The following is a 17,839-nucleotide window of genomic DNA, read 5'->3' as shown; positions in this document are numbered from 1 at the left end:
ATATGTTATAAAATATGTAGTTATCTGTGAAGTTGCTGTTGAACTTTTGCTTAAACCTGGGTTAAAGCTTGAAATTGTTGAATGACAGAGCCTCATTTACTTTTTATTTTGGGATTGTTTTATACATTTTAACTCTTGAGGACAATCACAACAATAAAGTTGCACTTTTGACAATATATCTGATGTCTACAGTCATTGTTAAGTAAGTATATTAAAAAAAATTTGAAAATCGAATCAAAACACCCACACAGTGCCGGCGTCATGGGGGGGCATTCGTGGGCAGTGCCCCCCCAGCTGACCAACTGTGCCCCCCCACAGAAACACACACACACACTCTTCCCACAACAGGGGGAGCTTTTTATTAATCAAAGATATCTGATTGGCTCAGCTGACTGTGTCCATACACTGACAGTGGACGGGAGTCTGTTCCATAGATATAATATAGTGTGGTGTAATTGTTTTACATTTGTGCTATTGAACGTACCCTAGAGATATTGTTAGGATCAGCCAATAGAATGTGTATATGTCTATGGCCTGCTCTGTTGATTCACGTGATGTCACTCACATTGCTGCTTCGCAACAAAGCGAGAGCGCGGTTGGGGTGGGGGGGGGTTAGGGGGCACCCACACACACACACGCTCTGACAACAAATGTTATGTTCAAGTCCTGCATGGAAATTCTTCAACTCTTCCACTCCCTCACAGTCACAAGGCTGTATTTAGGTCCTGAAAAACGGTACCGTTTGATTTACTGTGAATTATTCTGTATCAGGTAGTACCAAAGGAATTCTGTCGATACCTAAAAACAACAACCTGAATTCATATGAGCAGAATGGTGATCGTTTTTTTAAATTCACTGATCGGTGATCGGCCTAAAAATTCTGATTGTGTAAAGCCTAGTACAATAAAACTCTTGGCAAAAAAAGAGGACATTTGGCATAAAAAAACAAGTTTTCTAATGCTCAATCAATACACAGAGGGACTCCTGAACTGAGCAGAACTTGATAATGGGAGAATAAAAAGCTTGTACAAGAACAACGGAGCTCCAATGTAAACTAAAAAATCCTCCTTATCCAGTTCGACAGGCAACAATTTTGAAAGAAGAGAACACCAAGAGTTTATGCCTGCACACATATGAAAGCAATCAAGGCAAGGCAACCCCCCACCCAACCCTCCTATTCACACACTAAACCATCAAACTGAGCCGTTGCTGATGGCCCACATGTCTGATGAATGATTGGAGCTATGTGCCGACAGTCTCAGTATTTTGAAATGGAATTGAAATGATGTACAACAGTTTATAAGTCTATCAGTTATCAGGAGTAAAGTGCATCTTCTGCTTTGTATCTATGGGAAAAAAGGAGAACAAAAATGGCGCACACACACAAAGAGACTGCTGTCTTTTTGGGAAACTTAACAGATTAATGATCTCCTAAACTGTTCGTCTGCAAACCTGAGTAACACCTAACGTAACGTGCCATAAAGGCTTCAGGAAGTCTGGTTGCTGGCAGGCGGCCTGATTTTTACTTTTACAGCATTCACCAACAGCTTTAATATCCATCCAACACAAAGCAACGTTCATGTTTGTTTATCCATCACATGACAGATGCAGTCCAATCAGAACACATTTGCTCTTTCTCACGCTGCACTAGCCCACATGTTGGTTTTCCACATCTAATTACTTTCTACTCATCTCAATAGCATCAGATTTACTGCTCCAAAACCCCCTAATGTTCATACATGGCACGAGAGTGCAGCTTGTAGTCTGGGGTGCATGTGCACAGTGACATGGCAGAGCCAGAGAAGGACAAGGCCACAGTTTGTTCTGGCCTTTTCCTGTCCGGGGCTCTGTGTGTTTATGCAGTGGCTTTGACACCCATTCACTGCTGCAGAACTGAAATAAACAGGGCATGAGAACTGTTGGAGGAAAAAAAAGCCACAGTTGGGGCAGTGCTGAGTGTTTTTTTTTTTTAGGAATTCATTTTGTAACCCTCCATCTGTAGCATGTATTTGTGTCACATTTTCATGAGGGCTATAGAAATGACGGGACTCTGTGCACTCTCATAGGCTCCTAAACTACTCCCTAATTACCATTTACTATCCCAGGGTCATTGAGGAATGCGTTCCAAACTGGATTATGTACTTCCCACTCTCACCGCCTCCTTTCTCTCTACTCTTCTGTCCCTAGCCATGCCTACACTTACACTTCTTTCTTTTATTCTCTTCTTCAGGTTTCCCCGACTTACACATGTCAACCAGGCTGCCGTGACTATGCTGTGACTGAGTCAAATGGCCCTGTCCTCTGAGGATCATAGAGTTCTGCTTACAGTACACAGCTCTAAGCCACCTGTCCAAACTGTCTTATCACATTCTCCATTCATCTGTACTCCTGCCAGCCAGTTCTGCCTTTCTAACCGCCTGTTGTTATCGTTCATGAATAAACGCACATGTATTCTGACTCATTTTCAAACTCGGACAGATACTGTTCATATATGACTGACCTGAAAATAAAGACAATGGACAAAAGCTATAATTGCCATTTCAAAAAAATGTTTGTCTTGTGTGACCGAGTCTGTAATTAAAGCTCATCTTGAAAGCCTGTGAAGTGCTCACAACATGCGTGCGTAGTATAAGTAGGTAGGTGTGCAAATGCAGATGTGTGTCTGGTTTTAAAGAGAACATCAATAGGGTAACAATGATCACAATGAATAGATGTTAATATCACCCAATTAATTTTCACCTTATAAAATTATTCAAAGCACCAGTACACATAACATTAACCAAAAAAGTCAAGCAATGTAAAGACATTTTAACAAATCACATTAGGAGTGCGACGATATCTCGATACAGCGATATATCACAATATTTTTTTGCACGATCGATTATTGATACGCTAAGTATCTTTTTTTTTTCAAAACCATTTCCGCTTTTTCACTAAAATGTACAGGTAAGTCTTCACAGAAATGTTGTCACTGTTTGTTGAAGGAATCAATATAATGTTTACTGGAATATTGCACTATACTGGTGTCACTGGTAAGAAAGACCCTATTTCTTGTTTACAGAAAGCACTATTAGAGATACTTCTTTGTTTACACTGGTATGTTGACACTTATTTACAGAAATGTTGCACTAAAATAGTGTCACTGTTCATAGGACACTTTTTTCAATTTATTGTCTTTCAGAGATAAACATAATCTTTTTTTTCTTGTTTTGTCATAGATTATCAAAGATTGATTTCTGACCAATATATCGATAATCGCAGTATCGTCATATCCTGAGATAATTGTTATCGTGAGCTTTGTATCGTGTATCGTGTCGCGAGGTACCCAGAGGTTCCCACCCCTAAATCACATACACAATAGGGCTGGGCAATATGGACCAAAACTTATATCATGGTATTTATTCTCAAAATGGCAATATACAATATAAATATCAATATTTTTTAACTCAATAAAGTCTTACCAAAAAGACAATTCTGGATTAAATTTGCTAATGCAAAATGTCTCACAGTTGCAATATTTCAATCACGATTATTAATCATTTTAGGGAAAACATCTGTATTTTCATTTAACTTCTTTTTATCAAACAATATGTGCACAACATAGAGTGCAAATGCAAAGCTTTAAACAAGAATATTTATAATAAATACTTAAATTTACCCAAGAATTTGCTAAAATGTACTATGGACTAACTACAAATACACTGTTACAGAGTGCAAATCTTTGAAAACAATTACAGCGTTTAAAGAAAAGTTAAGAACATTAGGCTTAAGCTACAGGTTTTTAGCAAGAAACATCAGTCTGTCAACATGTTGTGGCTTGAGTGTTCACTAGATTCATTAATTAAAACTAATTCATTAAATAGGTTTATGTCAATCAACTTATGGGGCATGTTGACATGTTCAACACGAGCGCCCCACCTAAAAAAACCCCTAAAACTCCAGTTTTATATCCATCAGAGGCCACATTATAAATGTCAAAATTGCTGATGATCAGGTTAATTTAATCGTGGAGGCTAAAATCATAATCACGATTAAAAATTGATTTATAGTGCAGAATTACTGTGTGATTGTATATATAAAAACAAGTTAAAAAAAATAAAAATTATATATATATATATATATATATATATATGTGTGTGTGTGTGTGTTAGGGGTGTCCGGATCCGATATTGATATCGGTCTGATATCAGCCAGAAAACAAATATCGAATTTTATCGGAATGCATCTAAAACCTCCAATATACATTGTTATATTTATTCAATTGTAGAATACTGTATATATTATGTTGAAGGTTAAAATGTATTTAACCAATTGGTTTCTAATAAATGGGTCAGTTTTTCCCATACCTACTGTTGCTGATTAATGTTCTCTGTTTGAGTAACATCACTTGATCAAGTATTTTCTAACATTCCACACTACTAAAAAAGGAATTAAAGTATGATTCGTGCTGATATATATAATTATAAAACCGTTCGCAGTGATGTCATCATCCGGGACAGTTGGCATAGTAACTCACCCAAGGCTGCAATATCGGTAAAAAGTGAAAAAGTTGTATGCAATATTGCCTATATCGATATAGGCAATATTGTAATTTTTATATCACCAGAGCAGAAAACTCGATATATCTCGAATCACTATATATTGCCCAGCTCTAATACACAACACTCATATTGGTTAGGTCCAGGCACAAGTCCGTGTAGCAATGTTCAAAACTTTGGCAATAAAGTGTTTATACAGCAGATAGGAACACACACACACACGCACGCACGCACGCACGCACGCACGCACGCACGCACGCACGCACGCACGCACACACACACACACACACACACACACACACACACACACACACACACACACACACACACACACACACACACACACACACACACACACACACACACACACACACACACACACACACACACACACACACACACACACACACCAAGCAGCAGAGATGTGTTGAACAGTTTGAATAAAGCGGTAACACACATCAAATAGAAGTGAGTGAAAAACACTTCAATGTATAACCCAGTTACACACTAATGACTGACTGGAGAAGTTTGTGAGCTGTGGATAGACTTACCTGTAACTTTTCAGAGTGAGATAAACGTCCTTTTCCTTTCCTTGGGTCTGTTTTAGCAGCTGAAGGAGAAGCAGAGGAGGAATGCTCTCCCTGAGGCTCCACAGGCGCCGCTAATGGTGAGTCAGTGTCCGGCTCTGCTCGGTGTTTTCCTGACTCTGGCTCTACTTTTAAATGTCTCTAAAGGTCGCCATTTCAGTGTTGAATCGTTCCTGCTCCTGCGGCTCAGGCCCCCTAAACACGTCCTGTTCCAAGTCAGGCAGCCACAAGTCCTGGCACGGGTTGGTTGCTCCTCCTCCTCCTCCCGCTGCTCCTCCTCCTCCTCCTTCCGCGACGCTGAGGCCGAGTGGCTGCTCCGCCCCCAGCCACACACACACACACACACACACACACACAGCCGGAACCCTCCCCCAACCGCAGCCCCTCAAACTGCGACAAGTACGTTATACATGCGTGAATTGTAGTGAAATACATGTCAATGATGTGTTTTCAGGTCCATTTCTCCACTGTAGACGTTCAACAGAGGCCATTGAATCCCAGAGGTGGCAAAAGTACTAGTATTAGTACTCAAGTAGAAGTACTGTTACCTGATTGAAATTGTACTCAAGTACAAGTACAAGTAAGTCATACATGAAATACTCAATTAAATAGTACTCACAGGTCAAATATAATAGTTACTCACCCCCCACGTTTGTTCTTGACACTAAATCTTACCATGGTTCCTTTGCATATAGTAAACATCCCATGTATAAATTTAATAAGGAAGAGAGCTTAATTTATTTTACACATATTTTCCATGTATAAAATGTTTGTCAAAATGTACAATTATTTATTAAAAAGAAGCAAAAAAAGGCAGTGGCTATCCATACATAACCATAACAATATACCGACATTTTATCCGTACGTAACACCCCTTTTTGGCCAGTTTAGGTGACGTGATAGGTCATATGAATAAGACGCTACGTACTACGTTACGAACTAACTAACCCTAACCGTAACCCTAACCCTAAATTACGTTATGGACCAATTAACCCTAATTGTAACCCTAAACTACGTTATGGACTAACTAACCCTAACCCTAACCGTAACTCTAACCCTAAACTACGTTATGGATGAACTAATCCTAACCCTAAACAACGTTACGGACTAACTAACCCTAACCTTAACCGTAACCCTAACTCTGAACTACGTTATGGACTAACCCTAACCCTAACCCTAACCATAACTCTAACCCTAAACTACTTTATGGATTAACTAATCCTAACCCTAACCCTAACCATAACTCTAACCCTAAACTACTTTATGGATTAACTAATCCTAACCCTAACCGTAACCCTAACCCTAAACTACGTTATCTGAACCCTAACTCTAAACTACATTATGGACTAACAAACACTAACCTTAACCGTAACCCTAACCCTGAACTACATTACGGACTAACTAGCCCTAACCATAACCGTAACCCTAAACTACGTTACGGATTCACTAGCCCTAACGCTAAACTACGTTATGGACTAACTAACCCTAACCATAACTCTAGCCCTAAACTACATTATGGATGAACTAATCCTAACCCTAAACTACATTACGGACTAACTAACCCTAACCTTAACCTTCTGAAGTGGATTTGAGTTTCTTGCACGAAATGGTCACATGACTTTCGGTGATGTCATAGGCCACGTACGAATAGCACCGGGGGTTGTCCGTACGGCTATGTACGGATAGCCACTTCAAATAAAATAACACCAATAAAAAAAGTCTCTGGCTCTACATATAGCTAGATTTATGAACTCTAAAACAGTGCCATGCAAACTGTGGCATGAGGGTAACAACATCATAGGTAGAAACCACAACCTGAACCCAATAAAGTGGCTAGGCATTAATGAAAAATCTAACGACTAAGAACATGTGAATTATATTAAATAAAACGGAAATAAATTTTTTTTAAAAATCACAAAAAACAATAATTTACTCAATAACGGTTGGGTGCAGAAATGCAACTATTTACTTTACTTCTTTTAAAACAGGGGTCTCCAACACGTCGCTCGCGAGCTACCAGTAGCTCGCAAGGACCTATCCAGTGGCTCTTCAACAGCATCACAAGTTTTGATTCGTCACTTGGAAAACTGTCTCGAGATTAAATAAATTATTTGTCAATGAGCTGCCAATCAAAGATCTGCTTGCGCTGCTGCACCTATGTTATTCGAACGGGGTGAGGGGGAGGGATGAAGTGTAGCCAGACCGGGTCAAGTGCCAGGCGGTTGGCAAAAATGGCAGCTGCAGAGTTCAGTCATGCCAGTAAGAGACAAAAAACGTATTATTTCCATGAGGAATGGGAAACGGACTTCTGTTTCACAAACGTGAACGACAAGTGTGTATGTCTGATCTGTGGCGCAAGCTTGGCAGTTGGTAAAAAATGTAATGTGGAGCGGCATTTCACCAAAGTTCACAGCAACTTCACGTGATTTTCCAGTGGGAAGCAACCGCCGGAAAGAGAATGTAAAAGAACTAAAAAACGCACTCCAAAAACAACAATCTCTGTTCAAAAAACCGACGAAAAAGGCCGGCGCATCAACCGAGGCATCATTTAAAGTGGCGCACATCCTGACCAAGCACAAAAAGGCCTTCACTGATGGCGGGGTCATTAAAGAGGCTATGACCGCGGCGGCAGAGTCTTTATTCCAGGACTATAAAAATAAGACGGAGATTCTGTCTGCTATTGCCAGCGTTCAACTTGGCGCAAATACTGTGGCACGCAGAGTGTGTGCGCTGTCCGTGGATGCGGTGAAACAGCTTGAGTCGGACCTCAACAGGTGTTCCTGGTTTTCCCTCCAGTGTGACGAGTCCGTGGATACCAGTGACACAGCACAGCTGGCTGTTTTCATACGGATGGTTTTTGGTGATTTTACCACAAAAGAGGAGTTTTTGACATTAATTCCACTGAAAACCACCACCAACGGAGTGGACATTTACAACGCCGTCAAGGAGTACTTGGTGGAAAAAAAGGTTCCCATTGAAAAACTGGTCTCGATAACAACTGATGGAGCACCAGCTATGATGGGGCGCCACGTAGGATTTATTGCTCATTGCAAAGCAGACCCGGACTTTCCTAGATTTCTGAACTACACCAGCAGGCTATTTGTGGAAAGGTTCTGGGGTTTGATCATGTCATGATGCCTGTTGTTAAAATCATCAACTCCATTCGTGCAAAGGCCAAGCAACACCGGTGCTTCAAGCTTTTCCTGGAGGAATGTTCTGCGGAATATGGAGACCTCCTTCTTCACACCGAAGTCAGATGGCTGAGCAGAGGTAAGATACTACAACGCTTTGTTTCCTTGCTCAGTGACATCAAGGCTTTCATGGAAATGAGAGGAGAGGATACCACATTACTAAGTGATCCTGAGTGGCTGTTGGATCTGGCCTTCCTGGCAGATATAACTGACAAAATGAACCAACTAAATCAGCAGTTGCAAGGTAAAGACAAAAATGTATGTGACATGATCAGTGCTGTGAAGGCATTCAGTGCAAAACTCTCCGTTTACATCCAGCAAATAAAAAACAAAAGATATCAACACTTTCCATCTTTTGTGAAAATGCTGGAAAGCAACTTGGGGGCAGAAAAAGTGTTTAAGGTTCACAGATACTGTGATCTGTTGTCCAGGCTGGGACAGAAATTTACAGATAGATTCTCTGACTTTGAGAAACTGGAACCCTGTGTCACCTTTATTGCAAATCCTTTCCTGGATGTTGACATTAGTGAGTTGTCAGGACAGATGGCTGAGCTTTTCAGTGTTGATCCTGTGGAGATGGAGATGGAGGTCTTAAACCTCCAAAATAATGTCCAGCTAAAATCCCAGCAGCATTCCCAGCATCTCTGGAGTTTGGTGGAGCCAGAGGATTACAAAAATCTTCACCAGGTTGCTCTGAAAATAAGTGCTTTGTTTGGGTCAACATATCTTTGTGAATCTGCCTTTTCTGACATGAACATCATAAAATCGAAGTACAGAAACAGACTGACTGATGAGCATTTAAATGACTCCATCAGAGTGAATCTCAGTGGATACACTCCTGCATACAGCTCTCTGGTTGAATCCATGCAATGCCAGTCTTCTCACTGATGTAAACCATTCAACATGTAGAAGTGATGAGATGATGGTGGATTTGTGTGCACAAAGTTCTATCATATAAAAATGTTATGTTTTAACTTCTTATCTGAATCAGGAAGATTTATTTATCCACAAATACAGCCTGCAAAGCTAGTGAATGTCTATTTTTTTTTTGTTATCCACATTTTAAGTTCTAGAATTCTTGCATTGTTGAAAATGTGGTAAAACATTCAAGAACACAGCATGTATGCTGGGGAGTTTCATTTTTCAGAAGTTTTTATACAGGAATGTTCCTGGTACCAACTTGAAAAGTAATAAAATACAACAAATGCAACTGGACATTTTTGAATGCATTATGTACAAAACAATGTATTCATTTGGTCTGTATGGAAATTGGCAATGTAAATAAATGTTGCTGAACATGAGTAGCTCGGCGGCGCTTTCATTGGGTAAAAGTAGCTCACAGAAGATAAAAGGTTGGAGACCCCTGTTTTAAAACATACTTAAGTACAAGTAAAATTACTGATTTAGAAATATATTTAAAAAAGTATAAAAAGAACTAAATTACAGTAACCTGAGTTCTCGTAATTAATTACTTTCACCTCTGAGTAAAAGTATAGATACTTGAATAAAAAATGACTCTGGTAAAAGTAAGATTATTAAGGTTGCTCCCTTACTTTAGTAAACATTTTTTAAAAAGTACATGCTATTAAATGTATTTAAGTAAAAAAGTAAAAAGTAAAAAAAAATCCCTTCAATAATAAGACGGGGTTTTTAAACCCTGGAAAAAAATTTAAACCAGCAAATTCCATCGTTTTATTTTTTTAAGAACTTGTAAAATATTGATATATGTAAACAAGTTAAATCTGATACCTTTGAACACCTGGGCCCTATGTTTTGAATCTAGATAATTATATCCTGGATTAATCTCTGTTAGCAGTTAACTCACTAACTTAAACCAAGTGTTTTCAGCCTGGGTACGTGTACGTTCACATAAGAGGGGTGGAGATTGCAGCGTCTGACCAATCACTATAATGGAGATGAAGAACAGCTTATGATCTTAAATAAATATAAATCATTTAAATCCATGACGACAGCAAAGAACAACAGTCATGCTGTGTACCAGGAGGCGGAGCTTTTATACTCCCTCAGATCTGATCCACTTCATAACTTGGTCCCGACCAGGTTAGGTGTTGCTAAAGTTTAAAATGATGAATAATTCCAATCCATAATTCAGACAAAAACAACACTGTTGTTACAGTAAAGGCAGGAATGAAAAAACCCAGACAGGAAACTGCTGATACTGTTAATGCATAAAAACGTGAGATTATTAATGATATTAATCCATTGGATCATGTGATATCCCATTCAATGGGTTATTATCATAAATAATGTGACGCTTTTACACATTCACAGAGTCAGCTGATGAAGCCTGTTTGTCGATCCATATGCATGAACGAGTTAAATCATATATTAATTAATTCATTTATACTTCACCCGTCCGCGCACACGATCGAGACACAGGCTTCATCAACTGACTATAGATCAGTCCATCAGATATAAATCTATTACTTTCCTAAAGGATGTCATCGGTAAATGAAAGGATCGCGACGATGTCTGAATATTCTCTCTCTCCTGTCAGCTGTCAGATCAGATCCACACAGTGACGTGTTCACACATCACCTTTTATTGGACAGCTCGCTTTTAAGAGAACTGATTGTTCAGGAGGCGGGACTTTACCACTCGCTCAGATCCTAACCAGTGCAAAACCTGCACGCGAGGAGGCTAGCCATTCAGCATAAGTTTCCATGATGATTTAGCTCCGTATGATGTTAGCGAGCTTCGTGGTCCAGCACACACTGATTAAATCCTGGAAGTTAGTGCGATAAGAGGTATTCTAGATTTGTAACATACCTCCTGGAGAATTTAGCACTCATAATAAATACAATTTGTAAATAAAATGTGTCAAGAAAAAAATAAGTGCAAATGCTCAATAAAACCCAGAGCAGCTTTGAGTTTAACATGTTTTAAGAACTTGTAGAAAACAGGTACATGGAAATAATGAACACCTGGAGAATTTAGCACTCGTTATAGAAAAAAAATAGTAAATATAATATTTTAAGAAAACAAATGCAAATACTCAGTCAAACTCAGAGCAGCTTTGAGTTTAACATGTTTAAAAACTTGAAAATGTTAACCATGACACTAAGGAACCTGACTAACAGAAAAAAAGCCCCAAATGTTTCGGTTTTTTACGTCATGACGTCATCTTTGAAGTTCTTAAAAGTAACGAGCTCATTTTCAGAAATGTAAGGAGTAGAAAGTACATGTATTTGTTTAAAAAGTAAGGTGTAAAAGTAAAAATTTGACCAAAAAATAAATACTCAAGTAATGTACAGATACCAAAATAAACTATTTAAGTAAAGTAACAAAGTATTTGTAGTTCGTTGATTGTCACCTGCAGCTGCAACTGCTCCTCCCTCAGATATGGTTGGAATACAGGAAAAAAAATTTCAACATAAAATCTGTTTATTAATAAATTATGAATTTATTAATAAATAATTAGAATTTCAACAAAGGGAACTTCTCAAATGTATAAATAAAGTTCTAACCCATTTAAATGCTCGTTCTTTGCAGTGATCAACATTTTTAATCCGATAATTGCATAATTATATCGCATAAAAATATCAACTTTTATTCAAAATGTACCGCAATACTACAGTAAGCAGTAAAACTACATTTTCATAAATTTCAACATGAACACTAGTACGTTATTCAACCTTTGGATCGGGACCCCTGTGGGGTCGCCTGAAATGTCTTGTAATTGTAAAAAAAATACACATCACACACAATAAATATCAAATAACTGTACCCTAAACATTCTCAAATATAAATTGAGTTAAAATAAAATGCAGTATAAAAATATCTAAGGTGGCTACTCTGTATTTGTAAGACACTTTAATAAACTTGATCAAAAACTAATTCTCTGGGGTCACCAGACATTTTGTGATATCAAAATGGGGTCACAACCCGAAAAAGGTTGGGAACCTCTGCACTACTATATAAAAAAATCTAAATAAAGTTATGGCGCTGCCAAACAAAAATACCTAAAAAGATGGTCCACATTATCAATCTTACTATTAAACAGCAACCTTAGTAGTTTAATATCAATTTAAGAAATATATCAGAACGCAATATTTACAGATAAAATAAATATGCTGAGAAGGTATGCAACATTATATTACATTGATGACACAATAAAGATATTTATTTCAAGTTTTATTGCTAATTTCTCCCAAACCATAATTACAACCACTAGTTTGATTGATTAATATACTTTAACAGAGTCCTCAGGTGAATCTCTGGAAGCTTAGAGAAGATATTTAAACTGTCACTGCAGTTTGAGAAGATTTATGCATGTGACTACTAATAGATGTCAGATAACATTCTACTTCCTAAGCCTGGATTATCAGAAATGAGAAAAGTGTTAAACACTGTTAAATAAGGAATCTACATTCATAAATATGAGTTGCTGTTAAATGAACACTGCGCAGAAAGACATCTAAAATGCATGTTGGTGAAGTTTAGTTTACTATTCGTGTATTTGCATTGATGTTTTTTAGGCTTTTATGCTAAATAATTAATAATAGATTCATGGGTTTCAAGCCAAGTCTGTAAACAGAACTGATAACTTCATTTGGCATTTCTACATCTGAAACATTCTAAGCAACCAATCTTTGTAATGATCTGTGTGCAGTACTCTTTTAATCATTTACTTTGTGAAGCATCATGTCCAAACATTAAACTGTTTCTCCATTGATAAAATAGCTTTGTTGTTCCCAATTCTCGTAATACAATAATTTGAAAGCAAATCGGAAATATATGAATCAAGTTTAGATACAAGCATTAGTGTATGTACAGCAGTTTGAAAGAAGTAAACACAAAGATAGTGGGATACATTTATTTGTAATGAATGAATATCAACTTAGTGCCAAAACTTGGTTAAAATTATTAATCTTAAAGCAACACCACTGCATCTACAAAAACTTCAAATCATAAAAACAAGGACCAGTAAAACTGCAATAAGATGTGGGTGGAATAAAAGCAAAATTTAACAACGTGCATATAAAATGCGATGAAAAAAAAATCATTACTAAGCAGGAGACTAGGTTATACATGTCACAGATAAAGTCATCTTAATGTTTCTGTTGATGTTACATATATTCATTCACAAACTCCAAAAAAAATCAACCAAAAACTCTTCCAACATGATTTACAAGATATTTCAAATTGTAATTTTGAACGATGACAAATGTGTTTGTTTTACATACATTTTCATAACATTCTGCAATATTTCTATTAACTGAAACACAGTCAGCAAAAATATGAAGCAATCAAACCAAATAAGTAGTAGCCAAAAAAGGCTTTAGAATAAAGTATTAAAAAGTTGTCAAACGGCTGATATACTGTAGATCACAAAGTATTCAAATAGTGTTCTTTCTCTTTTTAGAAGCTGCTGCTGGAGGAGAAGATGTAGCTTTAGGTAGAAGTGTGATACCAGCTGTGGAGGCTTCGAGCTCCAGCAGTCATTGTGCAGTAATTATATCCACTGTGCCTCCGTTGGAATAGCTACGTCATCATGAACCTAACAAGCTGCTGAAGGTTTTACAGGAAGTCGGAAAGAATGGGGCAAACTTTGAGGTACTGCTTGGGATAACTATGTTATCTACGTACATTGCTAGCTGCAATCATCTTCTTGCTGCTGCTGCTGGTTTTCTTGGCAAAAGTGTTACCAAAGATTGTCCAATATAGTGTTCTATTATTACATTTATCACAAGATATTATATCACGCAGTCCTAAAAGTAACACCAAATTTTGTTTCACACTTTTACTCCAACAAATCTACAAATTAACCAACAATTAGTTCTTTAAAAATAAACCAACTCACTAAAATAAAAATAAAAAAATAAACCTTCCCATGTCTTACAGCAAAAAAATTAGTAGAGTAGTAAAGTAGTAAAATAAAGTAGTCATATAGCAAATGGCTGGTAAAAACTGATCTAGTGTCATTCTTTTTTTCTCTGTGCAGTCTATTAAGAATTAACTATAGGTGGTGCTAGTGGAGGAAAAGTTGTAGCTGCAGGTAGAGGTGTAATCCACACTGCCTCTGCGAGACCCACTCCGAGAGCCTGCCCTTGATCCAGAGCGAGATCCAGGGTTTGAGACATTGTAAGGGCTGCTGATTCCCTTAGAGGAAATGGATGAGGCCTGCAGCATCTTCATGCCATTGCTCTCCTCGACCATACAGCTGTCCATTGCTTGTTTGTAAGAGATCTTAAGTTTAGTCTTCGGACATGTGAGGATCTTCGGGTGATTATGGGTGTCTTGAAGCTTTTGAGCTGTCTTGCCATCTAGCCAACCTTTACGAATAGCATCTTCAATTGTGATGCGCCGTCCAGTGCCAGGATCTACCAGACCTCCTGTAACGTACTGAAACTCCAAGAATCTCTGGCCTGCCTCATAGGGCAGCCATGTCTCTTTCACTGCCTCTGCTGCAGACATTCTTCTTTTTGTCTTCACATCCTCAAAACCAACATAAGCCTTTTGTGCAGGTTTCAACTTACTGGCCATGCTTTCATCAATGACACTCTGATGGACAGCATCCTGAATTGACAACCTTTCACCTGTAGCTGGGTTGATGACACCACCTGTGCATGTTTGGGCCTCAAGCAACCGCTGTGCAGTAATTGTGTCCACAATGCCTCTTCGGAGCCCCTCAGCAATGGTTATCTTCTCCAAGGTCTCAGTGTCGAATATTGCTCCAACAGGGCATTGGTCATCAAACATCTCAGGGGGAGAGACAGTGATAGAGATACTGCTTAAGCGTTTCCGCACAGTAGGGGAGGATGGAGCAGCCTGGGTGGGGCTACTGCAAGTAACCATGTCATCAACATTGCTGGCTGCAATCAACATCTCTCCGCTACTACTTTTGCTGGTAATTTGGTCAGCAAACTGTGTCAAAGTTAATGTTCCATCACGATACTGATCATAAAATTTCTTGTCGACAATGCCACGGTCCAGGCAGTCCTGAATGTCATACTGAGTTCCTGTTTTCCTGTCCACTATCACTAAATGAGAAGAGCCATCAGCACCCTTGATAGTTATTTCCTCCCACTCACACTCTTGCTCTGACAAATCCAGGAAAGTGTCATAGTCAATAAGCTCTTTGTGATAGGCTTCTCTTACAGACATCTCCAGGCCGGTGTCGGGGTCAACAATCACAACTCGCCGTTTGCGAAGGACATTAGTGCGACTTTCCTCCAACTTCTGGGCCTTCTTCTTGTCTCTCAGGGGTAGAAGTACAAGACCGGTCTTGCTATCTGTGATGCATCTTTCTTTGAGCTGAATATAGGTCAGGTTTTCCTTGGTGTTAGGGTCAAAGAAACCTTTTGTGTCATCACCTTCATAAGTTAGGATCTCATTCATCTCTTCATCAAAATATCCCCTTTTATAAGCTACATCAACATCAATGCGATGGCTTTCTTTAGGATCAATAATCCCACCGCTGGCAATCTGAGCCTCAAGCAGCCGGATCCCATGGCCTTTCTCAATAAGATCATTCTCAATGGCTTGGAAGAGAGAGATTGTTTTTCCTGTTGATGGGTCAGTGTATCCTGTCACTGCCTTTTCTGCAGACAACAGCTTGGACTTAAACTCCTTCCCTACCAGTCCTCGCTTAACTGACTCTTCGACTGTTAAAAATATATTGTTGACAGGATCAACAATGAAGCCAGAGGCTGCTTGAGCTTCCAGAAGTTCCAAGGTTGTTCCTCTCATCATCAGACCCTCCTTCATTGCCTGATAGAAAGGCATTATTCTGTCATTGGCCTCATCAAAAATACCCGCAATGCAGGTGGAGCCATAGAGGTAGGACTTCAGCTTGTCTTCGATGTCTTTGCTTGTCAGTTTGCCCTCATTTAGCTTCTGTAGGTCAGTTTCATCCAGCAGTTCAGAGTTGATAAGATCAGTGACACTGACTTCACCACGGAGACCTTTTACAGTCAGGGCTTTTTCTGGACCGCTGATCAGAAGTAAACCAGACACAGGTTCCACTCTACACTTTTTCTTAAGATCATTGTAAGCTATCTTTTCTCCTGTTATAGGATCGAGAAAACAAGCAGGTTTTTTGTTCAACGCCCGATAAAGATCCTCGTTGATGATCTTGCGATCTAAAGCCTGATCTTTTGGAAGGAAGACACTTAAGGCAGGATCCAGTATACCTCCCACTGCCTCCTGCGCTTGGAGCAAGCGGATAGCTGTATCTCTATCTATGTAGCCATGACTGCACGCCTGACCCACAGAGAGCACTTTGCCACTATGTGGGTCTTTAAAGCCTACGCTGGCTGCTTCAGCCGTCACCAAGACATCCCTGTCCTCCGTCTCAACAATCCCTCTGGAACAGGCTGAGTCCACAGGCATCTTCTCATTGAATGCTGGATCCACTATGTGACCTGTAGCTGCTTGTGCTTCCAGAAGCAAGAGTGCACACTCTGGGCTGAGAAAATTCCTGTTCTTGGCCTCAGTGAATGGCATTTTCCCATGAGAGCCTGTTGTCATGCCAGCTATAACGCCACTCCCCTTTAAGTGACGCTGGATGTCCTTAGCAATCTCATCTACTGTCTTCTTTCCCTTCAGCAGCTCCTCTAGAGTTACCTTGCTGATAATGCCACAGTCACAGAGCTGGTGAGCTGTAACTTTATGACGAACCCCATCAAATAAAAGCTTTGATGGATCAATTGTTGGTACCTTCCCATCTGTCTGGGTCTGCCTTGTGAAACTGGAGGGTTTCTGCCTCAGTCTCTCTATCTCCTGCTGCAGAGAATCTCTCAGCTGAGTCAGGTTTGTTACTTCCTTCTCTGACATCACTAAGCGGTTTTTGTACCTTTCATCAACTATTTTCAGCTCCCTCATAAGCCTCTCAATCTCAGTCTTGAGAGAGAGCCTCTCTCTATCAATCCTGTCCCTGTCTGATTCACATTGCCTCAAGTTGACTTCTTTCATATCAAACTGACTTTTCATGAGGGTTAACTCTTTTGAGAAAGAATTATTTTCATCCAACAGGCGTTGTTTGTTGCGAAGCTCATTATCAAGTGAAAGCTTGATGCGGTTGAGCTCCTCCTGTAGTCGCTGATAGTTACTTTTTTCCTGTTCCATCAGTTTCAGCTTGTTTAACAGACTATCTCGTTCCATCCGCACTTCATTGTATTGGCTCTGGGACTCGTGCACCATCATGGATGTCTGTGAAGAAACAGGAAAACACATGTTTTTAATAAAACTGTCAAACTACAATTTTAACATCAAAAAATTTTTTTTTATTGTGAAATATAATACAATATCAAATTGTTCCTTTGTAAATATACTTGGAACAGATTAGTATTGTATATATGCACAGTGATATGTGCATACGTTTTTCAGCATGTTAGTGTACAGTGCAAGTTCTGTGCAAAAATGATTGATTGTTGAGCCAGTCTAAGCAGAAGCCTTTGTCAGCAAATGAACTTCATGCAAAAGTCCAAAACCAAAGCTACAGTGCATCATCTGGAGCGATGCGTATGCAGTAATTAATGCGAGCACAAGCAGCAATATG

The 17,839-nt window shown here is 39.1% G+C and overlaps 2 protein-coding genes across 5 annotated transcripts in view; both read right to left on the bottom strand.

The window, feature by feature from the left end:
• tns3 (tensin 3) overlaps positions 1 to 5,397 on the bottom strand; it is a 67,937-nt gene extending 62,540 nt beyond the window's left edge. For all 3 annotated transcript variants that reach the window (XM_028472420.1, XM_028472421.1, XM_028472422.1), the window contains exon 1: positions 5,090 to 5,397. The gene's annotated coding sequence lies outside the window, so the exon portion shown is untranslated. The remainder of the gene's footprint in view (positions 1 to 5,089) is intronic.
• Positions 5,398 to 13,695: 8,298 nt separating this feature from the next.
• Positions 13,696 to 17,839, bottom strand: part of dspa (desmoplakin a) — a 31,192-nt gene continuing 27,048 nt past the window's right edge. For both annotated transcript variants that reach the window (XM_028473383.1, XM_028473382.1), the window contains exon 24: positions 13,696 to 17,490. In XM_028473383.1, coding sequence (XP_028329184.1) covers positions 14,293 to 17,490 — 3,198 coding nt within the window. In that variant the 3' untranslated portion in view covers positions 13,696 to 14,292. The remainder of the gene's footprint in view (positions 17,491 to 17,839) is intronic.

Source organism: Gouania willdenowi, chromosome 17 (genome assembly GCF_900634775.1).
Source record: "Gouania willdenowi chromosome 17, fGouWil2.1, whole genome shotgun sequence".
NCBI classification, from domain to species: Eukaryota; Metazoa; Chordata; class Actinopteri; order Blenniiformes; family Gobiesocidae; genus Gouania; species Gouania willdenowi.
This window is presented reverse-complemented; position numbering and strand designations above follow the sequence as displayed.